Source organism: Trichoderma virens (assembly GCF_000170995.1).
Source record: "Trichoderma virens Gv29-8 chromosome Unknown TRIVIscaffold_78, whole genome shotgun sequence".
Taxonomy (NCBI): Eukaryota; Fungi; Ascomycota; class Sordariomycetes; order Hypocreales; family Hypocreaceae; genus Trichoderma; species Trichoderma virens.
In genome coordinates, this window is record NW_014013671.1 from 176,876 (window position 1) to 198,241 (window position 21,366).

At 53.2% G+C, this 21,366-nt stretch overlaps 6 protein-coding genes across 6 annotated transcripts; 4 read left to right on the forward strand and 2 right to left on the reverse strand.

The window, feature by feature from the left end:
- Positions 1-441: 441 nt before the first annotated feature.
- Positions 442-1,345, forward strand: TRIVIDRAFT_111832 (uncharacterized protein; the record flags this gene model as incomplete). Its single annotated transcript, XM_014099410.1, has 3 exons — positions 442-470; positions 543-701; positions 789-1,345. The coding sequence occupies 2 exons, from the start codon at positions 668-670 to the stop codon at positions 998-1,000; spliced, it is 246 nt and encodes an 81-aa protein (XP_013954885.1).
- A 657-nt stretch (positions 1,346-2,002) lies between these two features.
- On the reverse strand, positions 2,003-4,660 carry TRIVIDRAFT_154157 (uncharacterized protein; the record flags this gene model as incomplete). Its single annotated transcript, XM_014099411.1, has 2 exons — positions 2,003-2,158; positions 2,273-4,660. The coding sequence occupies 2 exons, from the start codon at positions 4,658-4,660 to the stop codon at positions 2,003-2,005; spliced, it is 2,544 nt and encodes an 847-aa protein (XP_013954886.1).
- Positions 4,661-7,422: 2,762 nt separating this feature from the next.
- Positions 7,423-12,559, forward strand: TRIVIDRAFT_77807 (uncharacterized protein; the record flags this gene model as incomplete). Its single annotated transcript, XM_014099412.1, has 2 exons — positions 7,423-11,254; positions 11,328-12,559. 2 exons carry the CDS (start codon positions 7,423-7,425, stop codon positions 12,350-12,352), a joined length of 4,857 nt encoding a protein of 1,618 aa, XP_013954887.1.
- On the reverse strand, positions 11,871-14,324 carry STK2 (serine/threonine protein kinase CMGC group; the record flags this gene model as incomplete). Its single annotated transcript, XM_014099413.1, has 4 exons — positions 11,871-12,514; positions 12,586-13,548; positions 13,605-13,683; positions 14,257-14,324. The coding sequence occupies 4 exons, from the start codon at positions 14,322-14,324 to the stop codon at positions 12,479-12,481; spliced, it is 1,146 nt and encodes a 381-aa protein (XP_013954888.1).
- A 386-nt stretch (positions 14,325-14,710) lies between these two features.
- Positions 14,711-17,882, forward strand: TRIVIDRAFT_49781 (uncharacterized protein; the record flags this gene model as incomplete). The annotated part of the gene is made up of 7 exons (XM_014099414.1): positions 14,711-14,749; positions 14,866-14,958; positions 15,049-15,134; positions 15,217-15,887; positions 15,954-16,333; positions 16,418-17,081; positions 17,173-17,882. 7 exons carry the CDS (start codon positions 14,711-14,713, stop codon positions 17,880-17,882), a joined length of 2,643 nt encoding a protein of 880 aa, XP_013954889.1.
- A 1,846-nt stretch (positions 17,883-19,728) lies between these two features.
- On the forward strand, positions 19,729-21,239 carry TRIVIDRAFT_49890 (glycoside hydrolase family 71 protein; the record flags this gene model as incomplete). The annotated part of the gene is made up of 2 exons (XM_014099415.1): positions 19,729-19,863; positions 19,935-21,239. The coding sequence occupies 2 exons, from the start codon at positions 19,729-19,731 to the stop codon at positions 21,237-21,239; spliced, it is 1,440 nt and encodes a 479-aa protein (XP_013954890.1).
- Between the last annotated feature and the right edge of the window lie 127 nt (positions 21,240-21,366).

The window sequence follows — 21,366 nt, forward strand, 5'->3', positions numbered from 1 at the left end:
ATAACTACCTACCTATAGCCGAGTCATCACATCATGCATGAGGGCGGAAGACGGAAGACGGAAGAAGCCCCAAACAAATCAAGATGACACATCCACAACACCCGAGTCTCGTGTGTCTCCACGCAACAAAGTAATCTACTAAGCCAATTTATTCCGTGATAAACACCCGAATGTATCGATACTTGGCCCATGACGGCTTTTTACATCACAGAATGCGGTATCGCGCAACTCCCTGCTGTGTTTCGGAATGTAACACCACGCATCACGGCATCATACGATAAGAGCGCCCAGGCGTTGTGATAGGCGGACCCCGCCTTTTGGGTGGCGATGAGGAGAAGCAGCTGACGGCATTGGATCTTGGGAAAGGTCGATGAGGGGTTGCATATAAAGTTGGATAAATTCCGCGATTGGTATGCGGGATGCCTGTTTTTATTCTTGATTCAACATTCCTGGTTTTATCCTACAAAGTGGTATGTCATCATCCTCGTCTTGAGATATCGGGTTGTGGATATAATACTGATCATTGTTTCTACTTGCTATAGCAAAGCACAACAAACAAACACCACAACAACTTTACTCTACCAACATCAATCAATCAAATCAACCACTTATACCTACTACACAACTGAACCTCCACAAAACAAACAAGCAAACAACGCCACCAAAAATGGACTCTTCACCACCAACAACCCCAACCAAAAGTCAGCATCTCCATCCCCCCCCAGCCTCCTCTCATCCACAAAACAAACATCACATACTAACATTCTCTTCTCTTACCAAATAAACAGCCCAACAATCACAAACCCAACACTACCAATCTCCTTACCCCCAAGACTCCTCCCCCGCCTGCCGCTCCGCTATCCAGCACACCTCCTCATGGAAACCTAGCTCGCTCGATCGCCGCCTCAGCTGGAGCTCCCAGGACCAGAAGCACGCGCTGCAGATGAGCGGCATTGAGGGCGTGCGGTCGGGACACCAGGGCTTTACGGAGCGATCGTGATTTTCTTCTACGGGGAGTGTAGATTGCATGAGGGAGATGATTGGGAAAAAAAAAGAGAGATTCATGAGCTGCATGTGTGGTTTTTCTTCTTCTTCTTTTCTTTCTTTCAATGATTTGATATGAAAAGGAAAAAGCGTATTTGGGAAATTTGTTTGGGAAATTGGGTCAACCATTGGGAACTGCATGGCACGGAGCGAAATAACAAAAGCATGCGAAATAATGCCGAGATTGAGCTGATGGTATTCGGGACCTGAGATGTGACTCCAAGTCGAGCATCATGGCAGATTGGCAGATACCTATAATAGCTCCGTACTGAATGGTTATTTACTTGGTTCTTTAATCTTTAATATCAAGCACTCTAGTTCTACAGTGAGATGAAAGATTGACATGTACATCTGATGCTATGTTTAGGTACTCGAATAAGGTAGCGATAGTAGCAAAAGCTAAGAAAAAAATGTAAAAATATATGGCCATAATATCCCCTGGAGGTGACTACTAACATACTCTAACCTACCTAGGTACTTAATGGGCATCTAGCTACTTCACAGCATCGAACTTTCATGTCTTCACACAAGCTTTCAACAAGGCATCCGTTGCATTGATCAACTGGGAGATTTCATTTCAAGCCGACTCGAGCCACAAACTGCTACCTAACGTACACAGCTCATAAGAAAAGGAAAAGTAAGGGAAAAAAAAGAGACCTTCTCAATGCAATCATGATTCGCGACATGTCGCTCCCAGCCGCATTCGCGATCGATGGGGGTATTTCAAACTTGATCCCATGGTAAAGGAGACAAAAGGAAATGGAAGGAAATGGGAAAAGAAAAAAAGAGAAGAGAGAAAAGGAAAAAAACAAGAGCAGAGGAAAAGATAGCAAAACTCCTACTCCCGGGCCCATGCACATATCGTCGTGGGAGCGTCATATCCCTTATGTAGCTAATGCCAAAGGGGAAAAAAGAAAAGAAAAAAAAAAAAAAAAAAAAAACTATCAATCAACAACACTCATTTGCCAGCAGCAGAAAAGTGCTCAGCCAGAGCTCCAACCGCATACGCCGCTCCGCCCACCCAGACAGTCCCCATCACCAGCTTCTTGCTGAAGCTCCTCTTCTTCTTTTGTGGAGCTACCGATCCGTTGCGCTCGGCTTCGTCTCTCTGCGTCTGCTTGCGAAGAGGCGGTGCTGGCTTCCTATGGCCATCCTCAAGGCTGTCGTAGTTGACGAAGCCAGTGGGGCTGGCAAAGTTGCCTGTCACGGACTGCCCCATCATGTCAACGGGGTTGATGCGAGCCGGGTTGCCGGAAAGCTCCAAAGGGAGATCGCTGGCGTTGGGCAAGGCGGGTCGGTTCTTGCGGAAAATGAGCACGTCGCCTCCGCCTGATACAATGTCGTAGCCGTGTTCCTGCAGGGGTTTAAAGTAAGGGAGAAATTTGGACGCGTGCGACAGCCGAAGCAGCACGTCCGTCAGCTTAGGGGGAGGAGAAACGTCATGGTCGTCGGATGTGGTCTCGGCAACGCTAACAGACTTGGTGGATGTGTCGTAGGCGAGGATCTTGTACTTGACCGGCTCATCTGTTACCGTCGCCGTGGCAGGCTCATCATAGTGCTTAGCTACAGCCTCTACTGTCTCACCACCACATTCCTCAGAGTAACTTGTTTCTAGTCCCTTTGGATCGTTAGAGTACGGGTCCTTCTCGGCGCGTAATTGGGCCAGATCGCCGGTGATGCGTTCGATCGGTTCGGATTCGGACTTCGACAACTCACTGGGAAAACTTTCATCCATAGAACTCATTTCCATCTCTGGCTCTTCCTCTTTCTCAGCAGCCATCTCTTGAGCCATGTTGGCCCGGCTCAGCACCTGGCTTCGAATATCATCTGCCGTCAGTGATTCAAGGGAGCTCTCCGCTTCCTCAATGCTGCTCCCGCCATGCCTGGCAGCTGCTATGTCGGCCTGAAGCCTTTCCCTTGCGTCATAAGACTCAAGACTGGCAGCGACAACGTCCGGAGCCTCGGCTTCGCTCTCCACATCTCGAGGGGCTGACCTGTAGCCATGAAGATCCTTGTACGCCTTGGATGCCTCCTCGGGGTGAATAGGATAAGGCTTATCAGGAGAGTCAAAGCTCTGCGGCTCATACTTGCCCAAGTCAGTGTAGTTCTTGGTCAATTCCTCGGGGTGGATGTGGCGTGTCTTTTCCGGCTCTACGTAGCCATTGATGGCATAGGCGGGAAGGTCCTTGTAGTGCTTGGAGGCTTCTTCCGGGTGGATTCTCTCCACCGCTGGCCCACCATTAGGGAATGCCGAATACTGGGGCAGGTCTTGATATACTTTGGATGCTTCCTCTGGATGCACCCGAGGAGTCTTCGGGCCGGCATTGGGATATTGCGCATACAGGTGGAGGTCTTCGTAGTCCTTGGAGAGCTCCTCGGGGGTCAATGGGCGAAGACCATCGGGCTCATGCCAGCGAACAGGCCCATACTTGTCCAGGTCATCATACTGAGGCGTAGTGTTGCCGCGTACTTCAACCTTGGCAGGAATTGGTTCTGCCTTGGGCGTGGGGTCGTTCTGTAGAACCTCGTAGTCTTTAAGGACGGATTCCCTGCAAGTAAAAGGGCCGCCGTAAGCATGTAGGTCCGTATAATCTTTCGACTTTTCCTCAGGGGTCAGGCGTCGAAGGCCGTCTGGCTCGTCGAAAGTGGCGGGACCGTATTTGTGCAAGTCCTCGTAATCCTTGGATTTTTCCTCCTGCGACCTCTCTTGCAGGCCATCCGGCTCGTGCCACCTGACGGGACCGTACTTGTCAAGATCGTCGTAGATTTTGGACTTTTCTTCAGGAGTGAGTTGTGGAAGACCGTCGGGCTCATTCCACGTCACGGGCTTGTACTTGTCCAAATCCTCGTAGTTCTTGGACTCTTCTTCGGGCGTCAGCTTTCGGGGTGCATTTGGATTGTCAATCTTCATCTTCGAGTACTCTGGCAAGTCCTCATATATCTTGGAACGCTCCTCGGGAGTCAGGTGAGGCAGTCCATCGGGCTCATTCCACTTGGCGGGCTTGTACTTGCCCAGGTCTGTGTATTGCTTGGACTCCTCTTCGGGGGTCAACTTTCGGGGTGCGTTGGGGTCGTCAAAGTGTGTCGCCGAGTATTTGCCATGCTCTGCGCGTGACACCCTACGATTGGTGATGGGATCAATGAAGTTGGGGCTGTCGCCCGCAGTGGCTCGTAGAACGCTTTCAGCAGTGACTTTGTTGGATCGGTGGTTCGCGTGCAGGTAGTTTCGGATGTTCTGCAGGGGCGTCCACACACCATCGTCATGGTGAAATAGACGGTTGATGGCGTCTCGCTCGACGTCCTCGATGTTGCGGCCAGGGCGAGCCCCGGACAAGTCATCTGACCATGACTTGACGTCCTTTGGATCGGTGTATTTCCCAGATGAGGCAGCGGCTTTGAAGCTTCCCGACTTGGGATTCTCCCATCGTCGGTTGAGGGAGACTAGATATTTCAAGGCAGAGATGCGGTGGCGACGATGTCCCAGGTGGAAACCGCAAAACTGTCGGCTCTGCTGGCTGGCTTTGGACTGTGCAGAGGCCAGGGCGCTAGAGTTGAGAGCAGTGCGTGCCAGGAGAAGCCTTGCACGAGGCGAGGCAAGTTGCGAGGTCGGAAGCATTATGGTGGGAAATGTCGAGCCAATGGCTGGGCGAGATGCACTACCGAGTCTAGCAACAAATCAACGGTCAACACCCGTTTTCAATCGACAACGCCACAATGATGGTATATGAGGAAGCCGAGATCATACCAGACAAACGTCAAGCTGAATCACCCCAGCAGCAGCAATTGCATGTGACATGGAACTCGGGCAGAACCGGGTTGTGCGGGGAAGGACAGATCGATCTGATGGCGTTTTCACGATGATTCGGATTGACGACACGGACGCCGACGAGGGGGATGCAGGTTGTAATGGCGGCGAGAAGAGGAATTCCGCAGAAGATGGGAGTAGAAGAGTGAAGAAGCGGGAAATGGGGGAAATTGGGGGAAGCTGGTGAGGAGCAGGAAAATAAAGTAGAAAAGAGAAAGAGATGAGACTGAGGACAAGTAAGTAAGGAGGAACGACAGCATCAGCGGCTTATCTTCTGAAGGTGAGCCAACTTGGTTCACCGCGCTGGGGAAGACGCTTGCGGGGTAGCCCACTTGCCCACCTGGTGCCCACTACGGAGTCCACTAAGGAGCCCGCTAGGGAGCCCGCTAAGGCCGCTGTGAGGTGCCACTGAAGCTTGCCAATGTTGCGCTGGCACGGCGGTTGGTGGGCCTCTGTAGGGAGGGTTTGGGGGGGTTTCAATGGATGGATGGATTTGGAGGTTGAGGGAATTGAGAGAGATACAGGCACTTACGAAGTAGATACATCAAATTGATATCGAGACTTGTTGCACGATGCTCCACCAAAGAGGCTGGAGGTGGTGGCCAGATGCCGGAACTGCCCCTTTTGGTGATGGAGCTGATATTGTATTCGATAGTGCTGGGAAGCTGGGTTATGATTATTGACCGCAATGGAATGAGCAATCTGCATTAACAGCAGATATACTGGCCAAGTACATAGGTATACTTGTACTGTACAGAAATCACGAGATACCAAGGCATGCAACTCCAAACGCCGACTTTCAAGACAAAATCAAGTACATGTACTCCGTACTCGTACGGCCAAATGCTGGCGCCTGATGCTCTATGCAGGGGCCCCAGACTTCGCTTCGCCGAGCTGTCTAAGAGGTTCAGATACCGCCTGGGGTAGAGCCATGACGACGTCACTGTGGGGCTGCATCCGAATTGACCGAGCCAAGCCGCCGCTCTGAGCCAATCAGGAGGCGTCTGGCGATTGCTGCATCTGGGGTCTCATGCAAGTTCCGTGTAGCAGGTACCTGGTACTTGAACTGACAGAGATGTCGATCACACGAATGGCCTCTCGCGACCTGGGACTGTTCAACTTCAAGGAGGAAGATGAGCGATTCGTCATCGCCATCTTTTATTTCATTATTTCACAACATTTCAGCTCAGCTCTGTTCTTCACGGAAAAGCTATGGCCATGGATCAGCGCCGCAGAGAGGGCGGAGGTACGATGTATGAATACAGTGTGAGTACTTTGTGTTGATCCCTTCCCGGCCTCAAGATTGTTGTTGGTGTGGGAGTGTAACAGGCAAACGCGGCTTGAGCGGGCCAGTGGCGAGTTGGCGGATGCACGGAGCAACACACTCGTATAGTGCCTATCACAGACGGTCAGAGTTTGGGAGAAATTCCCTCATTGCTACAGGTATTGAGGTACAGGCAAGGTAGTGAATCACGCCGCCGCCTTTGAATCAAAGACTGCCTGATTAGTGCCAATGCTCGGGTCAATGCAATATAGAACGTCGGAAGCTGAGTGGCGCTCTCATCAAGCGTTATGCAAGGGGCCGCGGGTCAAGCATGCAGCTTGGTCATCGGGCTTTTTTCTCCTCATTCGAATTTCAGATTGCGCTTTTCCAGTTGGCGAGAGAAAGCTGACGGGGATTCCATCTGCCGGCGTGTCGTGATATAACTGGAAAAGATGTCGGCGTGTCTGCGAGTCATTTGTGTAAGACGGAATGGCGGCGCTTCACCTGGATTATGCTGACGGTTTTCACGAGACTGCAGCATAGACCGCCTCAGAATAGATACGTGTACTTTGTATATGCATGTCGGATAAGATTATCGGATCTCCAGCTCTTGAAAATAGAGCACGAGCACCACCAATGTTGATTAACTCCTCGTCGCATTCATGTGCCGCAAGCCGGGTTGCCTAAATGGGTAAACAAGATCGTGCAAGTGCCTTACCAAGCTCCTCTGTCCTGGCGGCGTGTTAGTCATCTCGGAGCATGCACTCCACAGCTTTGGCTGGCGTTAGGTAATCAATGGCAAGTTACCTAGGTAAACCGTCACGATGTCCAAATCCAACGACAGCTGGTTGGCCGATGCTCAAGCTTTGGAAACACTACTGATACACGGGTCTGAACTCTATACGTATAAATACAGCTTCTGCACGACCCGAGTTGGCAACAAATCGAGAGAGGCAATAAGATTCCGGTCGAACCTAGAGTGGAATGCATTCCTCGTGCTTGATTTCAAATGCTAACACCCTCCAGGTGCGGGCATGGCTTACATAACAAGGCAGAAAACCCCGCTGTAACCGGCGTGACTCTTCAGCTAACCGCGCGCTGAAAGCCCCAGCTGCAGGCGCTCTGGCAGGCGAAGCTGACATCACAGGCGCCTTTTTACAGCGGCCACAGCCCCAGGGTCATTACTAAGTAATTTTTCGGTCCCTCTTCCGACTTCTTCAGATCTTCATCACCACCTCGCAGAGCTTTGCGCAACGCAGCTCGTCCGCCTCCCCTCCTCTCCTCTCGCCCTCAGCTCACCAGACCGACCATGAAGCGCTTCGCCGCCGCCAGCCGTGCTCCGGGAGCAAAGTTCGGCGGCTTCGGCGCTCCGGGCGGGACGGGCACCCTGTCGTACCTCGCCGAACCCCCGTCCTTTAGCGCCGTCTCGGACCCGAATGTCGTTGTGTCTCTCAAGAACCTGCTGAAGAAGGACAGCACCACCAAGACAAAGGCCCTGGAGGATCTGCTGGCGCATGTCCAGGCGCAGCCCTTTGAGAAGGATGGCGGCGTCGAGGACGCCATCCTGGATGTCTGGACCGGCATGTATCCGCGCACTAGCATCGACAATGCCCGCCGCGTTCGCGAGCTGGCGCACAACCTGCAGTTCGAGCTGATCAAGTCGGCGCGGAGGCGAGCCGAGCGACATATTCCCAAGATTGTGGGCGCGTGGCTGGCCGGGCTCTACGACCGGGACCGGGCAGTTGCGCGCGCCGCAAGTGACGGCCTCTCGTCCTTTATCAACACACCGGACAAGGTTGCGGCGTTCTGGAGGAAGTGCCAGACGCAGATCCTCGACTACGCCATCGATGCGATCCGAGAAACGCAAGATACCCTCAGCGACGAGAGATCTACAACCAAAGACGATGCCGAGGCCAAGTATATCAGAGTCGTGGCTAGCAGCTTGTCGCTCGTGCTCAGTCTTCTCCAGAGGCTCAATGACGAGGAAGTCGAAAAGCAGAGCGACAAGCTCGATGAGTTCTTCTCCGAGGAAACTGTGTGGCGCACCATCACCTTCAATGATAGCGCCGTGAGAAAGACAGTATGCCACCTACTCATCACTTGCCTCACCCGCAAGCTCCCCTATGCCGAATCTACCCAGGCCAAGCAAGCCATGGTCACAGGCGGCCTCAAGACCAGTCAGACTGGTTCCGCGCTCGACTATGTCCGGGCCTTGACGAGGCTGTCGCAAGCCGTTCCCGACCTCTGGACGCCCTCCCCCAAGGAAAAGAAGCCCGCGCTCTCACGATTACGACAGTTTATCGAAAAGGGATCGCAAGGCTGTCCCGCAAAGTATTGGGAGCATCTTGACGAACTCATATCCGTCCTCCCAGAAGACCAAATGAGGAAACTGGAGACTGCCTCTGAATTTCTGGAGGCCGTCAAAGCCGGCGTCACAAACCGCGAGGAGCCTCGAACCAATACCTCCATGGCCTGGAAGTGCTACATTGACACTCTTAAGCGCCTTATCAATAACCTTTCCGACGACGAGAAGCTCGTCTTCGCCCGCGAACAGATTTTCCCCCTCTTTGAACACTCGCTCCTCACTGTGTCGGACAAGCCGGTGGCCATTCCCCTAGGGCCCAACGCCATGTCCATTCTGGTCGAAGCTCATCTTACGATACTTCGGAGTCCTTCAGCCGTCATCTCGGCATCAGAAGAGGGGTGGGGCCGCTTGGCTGGTTTGTTTTGTACCAGAATCTCTGCTTCTCTGCCAGAGGTGTCTCGAGAGTATCAGTCATCTCAGGAGAAGATTGCCGAGGAAGGCCGTCGGTGGTTTGGCCTCGTTGGAGAAATCCACAGGAAGCTGGCAGCCGTCGGTGAATCTCTACCAGATCAAACCGCGGCTCCATCCAAGGCTGTCATCGACCAGTGCATCGCCATTCTACAAAACCGCAATATGAAACCATTCGGAGCTGCGGGCATCCTCGAGTACGCACTTAGCACCTCTCATCATCTTTTCGATGGCGAGACTGGAGACAAGGTGTCGGAATTCTTGTCTGCAGCTGCGCGAGACTCGGCAGAAAAAGTCATTCAATCTGCTTCAAGCAGGCCGCTGTTATCCTGCCTTAACCTCTTGGGAGCAATCCCATCCAGAGAGCAAGTTTACCGCACAATATGGGAATCCTGGGTTGATGCAGTCTTGGAATTTCCGGATCGTGCCATTCGCAATTCAGCTCTCACATCCCTTATTTCCGAAGAAAAGGCCTCCGAGATCGCCCAAGGAAATGCCAAGCTGCAAGCCTACATCATAACAGAAGCAGTCGAGTCTGTGAAGAACCAGGCATCTGGGTGGGAGCTGCTAGAAGCTAGCATGAATGAGAGAGGCCTTTCTGATGAGAGCTGCAAAGAGCTATCTGAAAAGCTATTAGAGATTTTGGATAAAGAGCCTCCATCTGTGGAACCAGCGCTAAGAGCATTAGAACTCCTTACTAAAGGCAGGCCACAGCTCTTCACCGAAAATGATTCACTGCATACAGCCCTGGTTGCCCACTTATTGAGTCTGTCTGAAATCAGCAGCAATGTCGTTTCGTCAAAGGCCATCGCGATCCGCGGCATTTTGCAGGGAGAGGGAGCTGGTACTCAGCCGGTAATTGAAATCATACAAGACAACCTCGAACGAGCAGGCCCTCAGTCGTTGGATATTGAAACCCTCTCCAAGCAAGCTCAGCAAGCACACGCTGCTGGCATCGCTGTTGAAGAAATCTTTCCAAGCACAAATGTTTGGATGCAGAAGCTAGCACCATTCTTAGAACAACCCATCAACCCTTCTCTGTCAATCACCAACAGTCTTGGCGGTGCTGTCACGCTGGCCAACTTGACGGCTCAGCCGACCGAAGTTCGCGTGCCCAGAGACAAAAAAGGTCGCTCAGTACCTTTAAGGATGTCTCTGTACTCTGCGCTTCTCTTGAAGGAGGGGATTGACATTGCCAAGCTCCCGCGTCAGTTTCAGATAGAGTTGCTGTGCATCCAGTGCCTCACCATACAGCTTGCTACGGATCAGATCACCTCGAGGGACGACAACTCGCTGTGGCTCTCTTTGGATGCTGCTGACTCCCTGTCAGAAGCAGAGTCTCTGGTAACCACGCTGAGGAACTATGTCATCAACAAGAGCTCCTTGGCGTCTCAGTGGTGGGACAGTTCGGCAGACACTGAGCAGGCTCACATTTTCCGCGGACTTGTCGAGCTCCTCAAAGAGGAGTCGAGAGAGCTGACTCCTAGAGGGGTTTACAGTGCCCGAGCTCTCAGCGAGATCATCCAGGTCTTGTCTGAAGCACATGGTCTGCTGCCCAGTCTAGAGGAAACCCTACTCAAGCCAGTGCTGGCAAAGGCTACCCCCGAGACTGCTCTCCTTGCCGCTGCCTCTATATCAGGGCTCGGCGAGACAATAAAATCGTCCAAACTGGTGAGCAACTTCTGCAATCGGCTTGTCAGTGATGTCGCTGGGGCTTCTGCAGGTGACAGCAAAACCATGATGATTCTGGTCTTGCTTGCTCTATCTGCACAGATATACGATCGTGGAGAGCTCCCCGTGGCCAATAACCGTATTGTCTTTGCAGTAAGACAGATCACGTCGTGGCTTGAAGATGACGAGCCGTTGAGCGCTCCTCTGTCTGCTGAGATTTGTCGCGTGCTGAATCTGCTACTACCTTGCATGAGTGAAGTGTTTGGCTCCTACTGGGAAAAGGCAATTGAGTTTAGCCTTGACCTGTGGGAAAAGGCAGCCAGCTACCCTCTTCCAGACGCTCTACCCTTTATCCATTCCTCGCTCAAGCTTATGAAGACGCTCGAGAATCTTGAGGATGCAAACGATGACCTGCAGGACGCCCTTAGAGAATCAGCGGGCAAGAAATCCAAGTCGCTGATTGAGCTGCTGAAGCTCCCTCGAGGAGCCAGCAGCCAGCCTCTGGAGATTGTGGACGCCATGCTGTGCCGGGAAGTAGAAAAGGTGACTATCAAAAGCGAGAGGGACATTCCAGAAATTTATGAACTCGTTGCTTCGGAGTCTCAGGATATTCAAACCGCTGCCTTCGATTTGCTACACAGGGCGCTACCTGCCATTCAAGCACAGAAGTCCATTGACATTCTTTTGGATAAAACTGGTAAGTTTTGTTCTGCTTTTGCTCTCCTATCCATCATTTTGAATTAGACGCAACGGCTAACCAAGTGCAATAGATGCTCGTCTGCCCGATGAGCTACTGTCGTTGCTTCTTGACGCACCAACTCTTGAGCGCTACTCGGACGAAATGCTCGCGCAGTTTCCGTCCCCGATTCGAAGCTACTTGCTATCATGGAAGCTTGTTTTTGATGGCTACTCAGCATCCTCATTCAAGATGAGAAGCGATTTTACAGAAAACCTCAAGACGGGAGACTACTTATCTCCCTTTTTGGACTTTATGTTTGATGTTCTTGGCCACTCGGCTGCACACCCGTTGAGCCTCGAAAAAGAGCTGCTCACAACGGAACACATTCAAAACTACGACGTAAAAATTGCCCAATCAGAGCCTGAAGAAAGGAGCATGCAATGGCTGCTGGTACACCTGTTCTACCTCACGCTCAAATACATTCCGGGTCTCTTCAAGGCGTGGTATCTCGCCTGTCGCTCCAAACAAACACGCATCGCCGTGGAAGCATGGACGACAAAATACTTTTCACCACTCATCATCTCCGAGACTCTCGATGATGTGCAAGCATGGGTGGACCAGCAGGACGCTCCCGGGGTAGATGAGCAGGAAGTGCTTGTCAAGATCTCCAAGAATGCAAGGGAGGTGATTGTAGGCTACGAGGTCGACGACACCCAGGCCTCGATTGTGATCAAAGTGTCGCCAAACTACCCGATTGAAGCCGTGACGGTCTCTGGCCAGGAATCCGTAGCCGTCAAGGAGCGCACATGGAACAGCTGGATCATGACGACCCAAGGTGTTATCACATTCTCCGGCGGCAGCGTCATAGACGGCGTACAGATCCTAAAGCGCAACATCGTTGGCGCGCTCAAGGGCCAGACGGAGTGTGCCATCTGCTACAGCGTTATTGCAGCAGACAAGCGCATGCCGGACAAGAGGTGCACGACATGCAAGAACTTGTTCCACCGAACTTGCTTGTACAAGTGGTTCCAGAGCAGCAGCCAAAATACGTGCCCGTTGTGCCGAAATCCGATTGACTATCTGGGTGCCGATACTCAGAAGAGGAGACGCGGCTAGAAGGAGGAGAAGGAGTCTTTGAGTTGAATAAGATTATTATGAAGAGTTATCTAATGTGTACATGTATGATGAAGTTATATTATGTGAAGATGGCGTGTGAATATCGGGGGTTATTCTGGATTCGTGTTACTCATCATTTGTAAAGCATTTGTATGTTAGAACCTGTTGGAGATGCGCGTTAGCTATATGCAATGCACACATCACATGAAATTTCGGCTTCGGACTCGACTCACCTCGTCAGCTGTAGCCCTGCTCCCATCGTAGCGAACTAATCTCGCTACTGCATCTCTGAACCCTGCATCGACGCCAGGTAATATCACGTCCCATTCCCTCGGCGGAAACACCGTCCACAGCTCAAATGGCGTGACTCGAAATGCCTTTGCTTCGGGCCATGTCTTGGGCGTGGGCGTGCCAAGCGTCTTGAAGATGCTGAGGATGAGGCCGAGCTGGTTTCCGTCTTCGTGGACGGGCCGGGACTCGAACGGCGGCGACGGCGGAGAGCTGATTGCCTCGGCCAGCATGACGCCCAGCGCCCACATGTCGACGGCCGGGCCGTAGGACTTGTCGCCAAAGAGGACCTCGGGAGCGCGATACGGGCCGGTGCCGATGTCGAGGATCTTGGATGCCGGCGGCTCGGAGGAGGCAGAGAAGGTGGGATGCCAGGCCGTGCCAAAGTCGGACAGATAGGCCGGGCCGGAGGGCGAGGCGAGGAGAATGGCCGTCGGCTTGATGTCGCGGTGGACGATGCCCTGGCTGTGGATGGCGGCAAGCGCTTTGAGGGCATCACCGAAGACGGAGCGGATCAGAGCATTGTCCAGTGCGGACGAGCTCTTATCAAGGACATCGGCGATGGTCAGCGGCATGTACGGAAAGGCGAGGACGAGGCGCTGCTCCTGGTCGCGGAACGACTCGATCAGGGGGATGCATGGCGGATGCAGCGTCTGCAGGATCTTGATCTCGCGGAGGGGATTGTGCGGCTCGACGCTGTGGACGATGACCTTGAGGGCGGTGGTGCCGGAGCGGAAGACCTCGGAGGTGACGCCGTCTGAGATGGGCGAGCAGTTTGCGTATGAGCCGATGAGGATGCCGGAATCCGGGGCAGCGGACGGTGGTGGTGAGGAGGATGAGGGTGCGGATAGGGGTGATGATGATGGGTTTTGGTGTTTGCTTGGTTGGCAGGCGGCGGTGTATTCGTCCTGGGGGAGTTTGTTAGTATTAGTAGTGGATTGGAGTTGAAGGGATATAGATGTACCAGCGAGGATGAGTTGTCGTATGCTGCTTGTTCGATGGCGACGGCTTCACTCATGTCCTGCGAGGGGAGCGCCTCGAGGCTTTGATGCGGTCAGTCAGCACGATGCATTGATTTGATTTGATGATCGGAAAAGACTTTGGTACATTTTGGATATTGTTTCATATCGGTCCACTGATGAGACCGACGCCTTCCATGGTGAGGCCATTATACGGTATGTATTGATGGAAATGCTCTTCAATTCAATGAGCTCAGAGGTTCACATGCAATATCTGCAAACTACTACCTAATTACTAAAGTATAAATAGCAGCAATTGACCTATGATATCGCAAGATGCACTGACTGATGAATTGATTAATTAATTAATTAAATTATGCACATCATATACATACATACATATTACATATCCTTATCCCTCTCTCCCCCACGATGTAATACTACATATGTGCATCAATCAAAATCTCTCTCTCTCTACCTCCCCCTCTCGATCATGCCAGCATTTCCCCCCCCGTTGCCCATGCGACACGTCATTTGACCGATTGGGCTCCATTTGATTGAAACCGACCAGGATCCCATTCCACTATTGACTCTTGTTTCGAAGCCGCAATGCATTGGCCCGAGGCTTCTCCGACGCAAGGTTGCAGCACCACATACGTAAACAGTTCGCGCTCCACTGCAGTTGGCGCTGACGAGGCTGGGGCCACAGCGGCCTCGGCCCCCATAATTGGACAGCCAGGCCCCCGTAATTGGGTTCCCGGCTAATGTCACAGCGAGGCTGGCCCACTGCAAGCACCTGCAAGGGAACCCGAGAAAAAAATTACAGCGGCTCGAGCTCAGCACCCGAACCGGTTCTGGCACCACCTGAGAGTCTGGCTCTGGCTCTTCTTCCGTCACCATCTCCACAGCGACTCGAGTCTTCTCCCTCCAGCCAAAACCAAAACCACTTTCTCTACAGCAAAGCGGCATCGCCATGCGCGCATCCGACTAGGAACGGAGCCCCGTATCCAGTCCGTCTTCCGCCTGATTCCGCCTTTTCTGCTTCCGCCTGCTTCTTCTTGTGCCTCTGCCTCTCCCGCTCGCACGACCCGGTCCGTAGACGCCACACGCCATGGACGAGACGGCGAGGGTAGAGTATCCGGCCATGCTGGTAAGCCGAGGCCTGCTCCCTGGATTTTGGCCATCCGCGATGCCTCGAGGCCTCTGCGGATGCTTTGCGAGGCGCAATGGACTGACGAACCGCCCTGGTGGCGCCATTGGTCACAGGCTCATCTGCAGCCCGGCCAGGCCGTGCAGACGCTCAACGACCGCATGAAGCGCATCAACAAGATCAATCTCGAGATTGCCGACTGGCTACAGGTACGCACTGCCCGCGCGGAAGCACCGGCCATGGAGCTGTAGCTCTGGGTGCCTTCGAGGAGCAAGCCGAGCCGAGCTGACCTGCTGTAGGAGCGCCGTCGCGTCGAGGAGCAATATGTCTTGGGAATGCGCAAGCTAGCCCAGTTCAAGTCTCCCAATGCGCAGTCGGAGCTGGGGTGAGTCGCCGATCCTCTGCGTCAATGCCCTCTGCTCGAGCTCGAGCTTCGATTTGCCTGTTGCTAACGACCGCTGCCGCAGTGTTTTCCAGATGCCGTGGTCCCGAATCATCGAGTCCGTTGAACGCATCGCCCAGTCGCACCAGCTCTTCGCCGATCGCCTCGGCAATGATGTCGAGCAGCCCCTCAGAGGCTTCCCCCAGCGCCAGGACGTCCAGAACATGACCAACATCTCCAACAACCTGACCGTCATGGCCAGGGAGCTCGACGACGCGCGAGACCGATCCGACAAGCTCACCAAGAAGGGCGGCAAGGCCAGCACGCAAAAGGTCGACGCCGCGTCGTCCAAGCTAGAGTCGGCCACACAGCAGTGGGAGTCGCAGTCGCCCTTCATCTTCGAAACCCTCCAAGTCCTCGACGAGTCGCGCGTCAACCTGCTGCGCGACTTGCTGACGCAATTCCAAACCCACGAGTCCGACCGGGCCCAGCGAGACTCCGACATATCCGTCGAGACTCTGGCAAATATGCTTGAAATTAGCACCGAGAGAGAAGTGCAAAGCTTTGTACAGAAGGTGACGGCCGGCAAGGCCCAGCTGCCGTCCAGGACAACTACCAGACGCTCAACAACCCACATGTCGCAGAATTCTGCTACTAGCCAGCCGAGCGTTCCAACGACGCCGAATACCTCTCAGCCACCACCCGACGACGATGCTAGCGAGCACAATTCGGTTCTCAACAGTGAGGCCAAGCCGGGTAAGTTTGTGGACCATGAAGGGCATCAATGCTTCGTTTGCTAACCAATGACCTGCAATTTGCCAGAATCCAAGCTGCGAAGATTGGGTACCATGTTTGGTGGCAGGCGACGCCAGAGCGTCCACGCTGGATTTGGCTCCCTCTCCCCCCAGAAGGCACCTGGAACCACATTTGGACGACTCGGTAGCAGTCATGGCCGCGGTGTCTCCCCAATGACATCCTCAAGCAACCTCAACGAATCCAACCGGTTGTCCATCTTGCCCGAGATGCCAGACCAGGCTCGCCGGCCGCAGTCATCATCAGACGCCATGCACAGGGACAGGGATAGGGAAGAGGGCGAGCCGTCGACGAACGGGAACACGAATGGATTTGGAACTGGAGAAACTCTTTTGGATACCCAGCCGCCCGAGATGCCATCTTCAAGCACCACCAATGGCAATCTTGACGTAGAGCAGCAACAGCCGCAGCAGCAACAGCAACAAGAGCAACAACAACAACAGCAGCAGCAGCAGCAGCAGCAGCAGCAGCAGCAGCCCGAAGCTGCCGCTCTTAATCCGCCGCCATCCCAGCAGAGCCAACAAGAGCCAGTGTCTCCGACCTCCAAGGACGATGAAGGCTTCACGATACGAGCACCCATGAACGACCCCATCTCGGAAGCCCAGAGGGAGGCCGCAAACGACGAGAACGACCAGCTGTTCAAGCTGAATATCCAGAACAAGCCGATCGAAGAGGAAGACCCTGAGGCAGCACAAGCCGCTCTCTCCAGCGTGGCCAACACGCTCAAGCTGGGCTCGGCAGCCAATCGGCGCTCCATGACGGTGCGAGGCCGCCGCGACGTGCGCAACACTATCTATGCGCCCGTGCTTCACATCCCCGAAAGCTACTCGGACAGCGCCATTCCCGCCATGCCGGCCATCCCAGCATCTCCCCCTCGACCCCCGTCTTCTAGACCGGCCGCCATTGCTGCGCTTGCTTCCGAGGCCAGCGCCGCCTCCGACACTCAGTCTGTGCGATCCGGGAACTCACTCGGCAGCGCACACACAAAGCACCCGGAGCTGACCGGACCGGGACTGAACGCATCCATCATCGAGACCGTCTCGGTTCTCTTTGAGGGCGGCGTGTTGAAGAGCACGGCGGTTGCTGGCGAGATTGCCTTTGCTAACAATCCCGGTGCAGATGTCGATTCCACCAAGAGTAAGTTGCCTCTCCCCCTTTTTTATCTTGGTTTCCTTTTCCTTCTTCTCCCCTCATTGAGCGGTAGATCAGTAATGTTAACCTCGAACAGCACATGAAACCATTCGCATCAACAACTTTGCCAACCTGGAACGCATCGGCCCCAACCGAATCTTTGTTCACAACGCATCCCCCGACCAACCTGACCAGTTCGCTCTCGACCTTTCTCACATCTCCAAGACATCAACTGCCTTCTCATACCGCGTCTTCTCAGACGAATCCGAGGCCCCATCTCTCGGCCGCCACGCTCCTCTCCTGATCAACCCGGCATGGAAACCCCAAGGCGACAAGCTTGGCCTCCTTTTGCAGTATCAGCTCAACCCCGAGTGCAAGTGGACAGCCCCCGTGACATTGCACAACGTCGTCTTTGTGGTGTCGTACGAGGGCAGGGCGACTGGCGCCCAGACGAAGCCCAGCGGCACCCACCTGAAGGATAAGCACCTTGTGTACTGGCGACTGGGAGACGTGACCCTTACCGAGGCCACGCAAAAGATTGTGTGCCGCATTGTCGGCGCAGACGGCGTGGAGCCACAGCCAGGCCACGTCGAGGCCCGATGGGAGTATGCCGTGTCTGGCGAAGACGTCGTGGGCAGCGGCATCTCCATCTCCAGACTAGAGGCGGTGCCGAGCAAGGATGCCGTGGAGAGCGATCCATTTGCAGACGAGAACCCTGCCAGCTCGAACCCGTCACTCGTGGAGCCGATGTGGGTCGATGTGCCTGTGACGAGGAAGCTTGTGAGCGGCAAATACGAGGGGAAGTAGCTGTGATGCTGGGCAGCGCGCTGTGTCTGGAGAGGGGATGAGAATTAATTATATATATGCAAAGTCTATTGCTAATGATGTTTGAACTCAGCGGGGGATGTCACCAGCCCGCCGTTTGGAGAGATGAAAAACACAACCTTGAGCGACCTTTATTTTTATTGAATCCCTTTTCTTTTTTCTTTTCAGCTTTTGTTGGGGGGCAAGAAAAAAGAAAAGCATCGCACGGCCGTACACCGACCTCTTCTTTTCTTTGGCAGTTTATCTATTCACTCGTGATATCAAGGGGCTTTTTTTTTTGTGTGCCTTTTTTTCTTTGTCCGATTGATGGGGGAGCATTTACTGGTGCTGATGTGTATACACGCTCGTTTGTTTTAACTAATATTTACTTTTGTCTGACGCTCTTACTCTCGTTTTTGTCTTTCTTTGCGTTTTAGTTTCCTGTGTTGTTGTCAATGTGTTGGAGAGAGAGAGGATGGAGGAGGAGGGATATGTCTGGGAGAGTGTATCTAGTAATAGTTGTTGCAGAAAGAGGGATGAAATATGTTTTTTTGCTGATGCTTTTATCTTGCTTGTTCGCTTCTGTTTATTTACTGCAGAGGGTGAACTGTGTGAGTGTGAAATGGCCCTTTTTGGGAATTAAATGTGATTTTTGCATGGTTACATTAGCGGCTGAGGTTACAGTTGAAGTGGATACTGCAGTAGCAGATTGTGATTTCATCAGCTTATGATGTCGATCCTTTACTTGGGCTCGGATATATAGATGCTGCTTCGGGAGAGTATAGAGACGATGAGGCTTGATTTAGAAGGTGGTGAATGCGAGTGAGTAGTGGATAGAAAGATGTTCCGTCAATCAAGTTTACGGGCGATGGGGGACGGAAAGCTTAAAGGAGAATTGATTGCCATTGAAATAACCTTGGTTGATACCCCTGCTTTGGACTGGGATCCTTGCTGCTGTCAGGAGAGGGGAGTTGGGGCAACTGATGTTGGTCTATATACATGATGGGTTTTCGATAGGAACTATTGTGTAAAGACACGGGGTACAATAGAGAGACTATTTTGACAGATGAGAAGTGCAATATAGTTGATACAAGTGTCGTGGTTGTTTGTCTCCATAGACATTAGATGTTGGGTAATCTGGCGAAATGCTAGGGAGTTGCAGCCTATTTTCCTGAAACACATCAACTTGGAAACTATATCCTTCATCTGCATTGAGCGGAACAAAAGCATAGGCCAATGGAAAATAGTGCTCACTCGCACAGTTTCACTGTCTCTTGGCCTTATAGTCGGGTTCGGGCATCTTAAATTGTCCGTCTGGATGGAGTGATTGCCTTTGGACGCTACAAGAACGCTTACTTACATCTACTATATAATAGATTACATGTTACCCGTTAACTATACTTATATCTCCTCTATTAGCCACAGGTACTCTTTGATTCTATCCAAGACCAACTCAACCATGGCTTACACTGTCTATCCACGCCTCCTTTGCTGTCCCACTTATTCTGTCTTCCCGCCATAAAACCGCCGAGAGTTGCGGCGTCGCCAAGAAGATCATTTCCCACTTGGAGCACAGCCCGATTCTTAGATGCAGATGATCATTTCCACATGAAGCAGCCGCAAACTATTCATCTGCTGCCAAGGGCGTGACGTGACGTGAGAATAAGGATGAAACGAGAGGAAACGAAACAATATGCCGGGGGCGGAGACGGAATATTGAGAATATAGGGGAGATGCTGCTGGATGGGGGGGAATATAAATAAGATGGATGCTGGTCTTGGCCGGCATTGGGCTTTGCATCCATCTGCAACTCTTGAGTTGAGAGTAACATCTTTCTTTAATCGACATCATGCATCTTCAGAGTTTGCTCAAGCTTTATGCTGCAGCAGCACTCGCTGTTTCATCGTCTGCTCTGTCGGTGCCTCGATCCAACTCGCTCGAGGCTCGACAGAATGGCGGACCGCTCGTCTTTTGCCACTTTATGGTAAGTGACAACACATAACGAATATGATAAATACAAACAAAACAAAGATTCAACTAACAAAACATCACCAGATTGGCATCGTCGGCAACAGAGGCAGCGCCGCCGACTTCGATGCCGACATGAAGAACGCCAAAGCCGCCGGCATCGACGCCTTTGCGCTCAACATCGGCGTCGACTCGTACACCGACCAGCAGCTCGAATACGCCTACGAGTCCGCGGCAAACAACGGCATGAAGGTCTTCATCTCCTTCGATTTCAACTGGTACCACACCGACCAGGGCACCCAGGTCGGCCAGATGATCCAAAAGTACGGCTCCAAGCCCGCCCAGCTCCTGGTCGACGGCAAGATCTTCGCCTCGTCGTTTGCCGGCGACGGCGTCGATTCCAATGCCGTACGAGCTGCTGCCGGAGGAAACATCTTCTGGGCGCCAAACTTCCATCCCCAGCAGGGCACGAACCTGGGCGCCGTCGACAGTGCCTTCAACTGGATGGCCTGGCCCAGCGACGGCAACAACAAGGCGCCCAAGCCAGGGGCCAACGTCACGGTCCAGGACGGCGACGGCATCTACACCAACGCCCTCGCCGGGAAGCCGTATCTCGCGCCCGTCTCGCCGTGGTTCTCGACGCACTTTGGCGCCGAGGTGCCCTACTCCAAGAACTGGGTGTTTCCCGGCGACTTCTTGTGGTTCGACCGCTGGACCGAGATCCTGCAGCTCAAGCCGCGCTTCGTCGAAATCATCACCTGGAACGACTACGGCGAGAGCCACTACGTCGGCCGCCTCGACAGCCCGCACGGCGACGACGGCAACTCCAAGTGGACGTACGGCATGCCGCACAACGGCTGGCTGGACATGGCGGAGCCCTTTATCGCTGCGTACAAGCAGGGCTCCAACGATCCAGGGGCGCACATTACCGAGGACAAGATTGTGTACTGGTTCCGGCCTACGCTGTCGAGCATCAACTGCGATGCCACGGATACGACCATGGGAGATGCCGACAACTCCACGGGCAACTACTTCAAGGGCCGTCCCGACGGCTACCAGACACTGCAAGACAAAGTCTTCATCGTCACGCTCCTCAAGGAAGCCGGCACGCTCGAGGTCACCGTCGGCGGCAAGACGCAGACGTTCCAGGCCGCAGCCGGCGCCAACAAGTTCTCCGTCGACATGGCTCCTGGCCCGATCTCGTTCAAGGTGAACAACCTGTCTGGCGATGCGGGAATGCAGATCCTGGATCACTGCCCGTGTGGTATTTACAACTTCAATGCGTATGTGGGCACGATTCCGGCGGGTGTGCCGGATGAGCTGCAACCGGCGGGTTATTCGAATATTATGAATGGACTCAAGGTGGCGACGTGTGGCCCAAGTGGGAATTAACTAGGCTAAGGGGTGATTGCTTGTTGAGTTGATTTGTGTATATGTTTGATGTATCATGTATATACTATTACGCTGTCCATACATATCTATATAAAGGGGCTGAATATAAGGGTCTATGCTGTACACA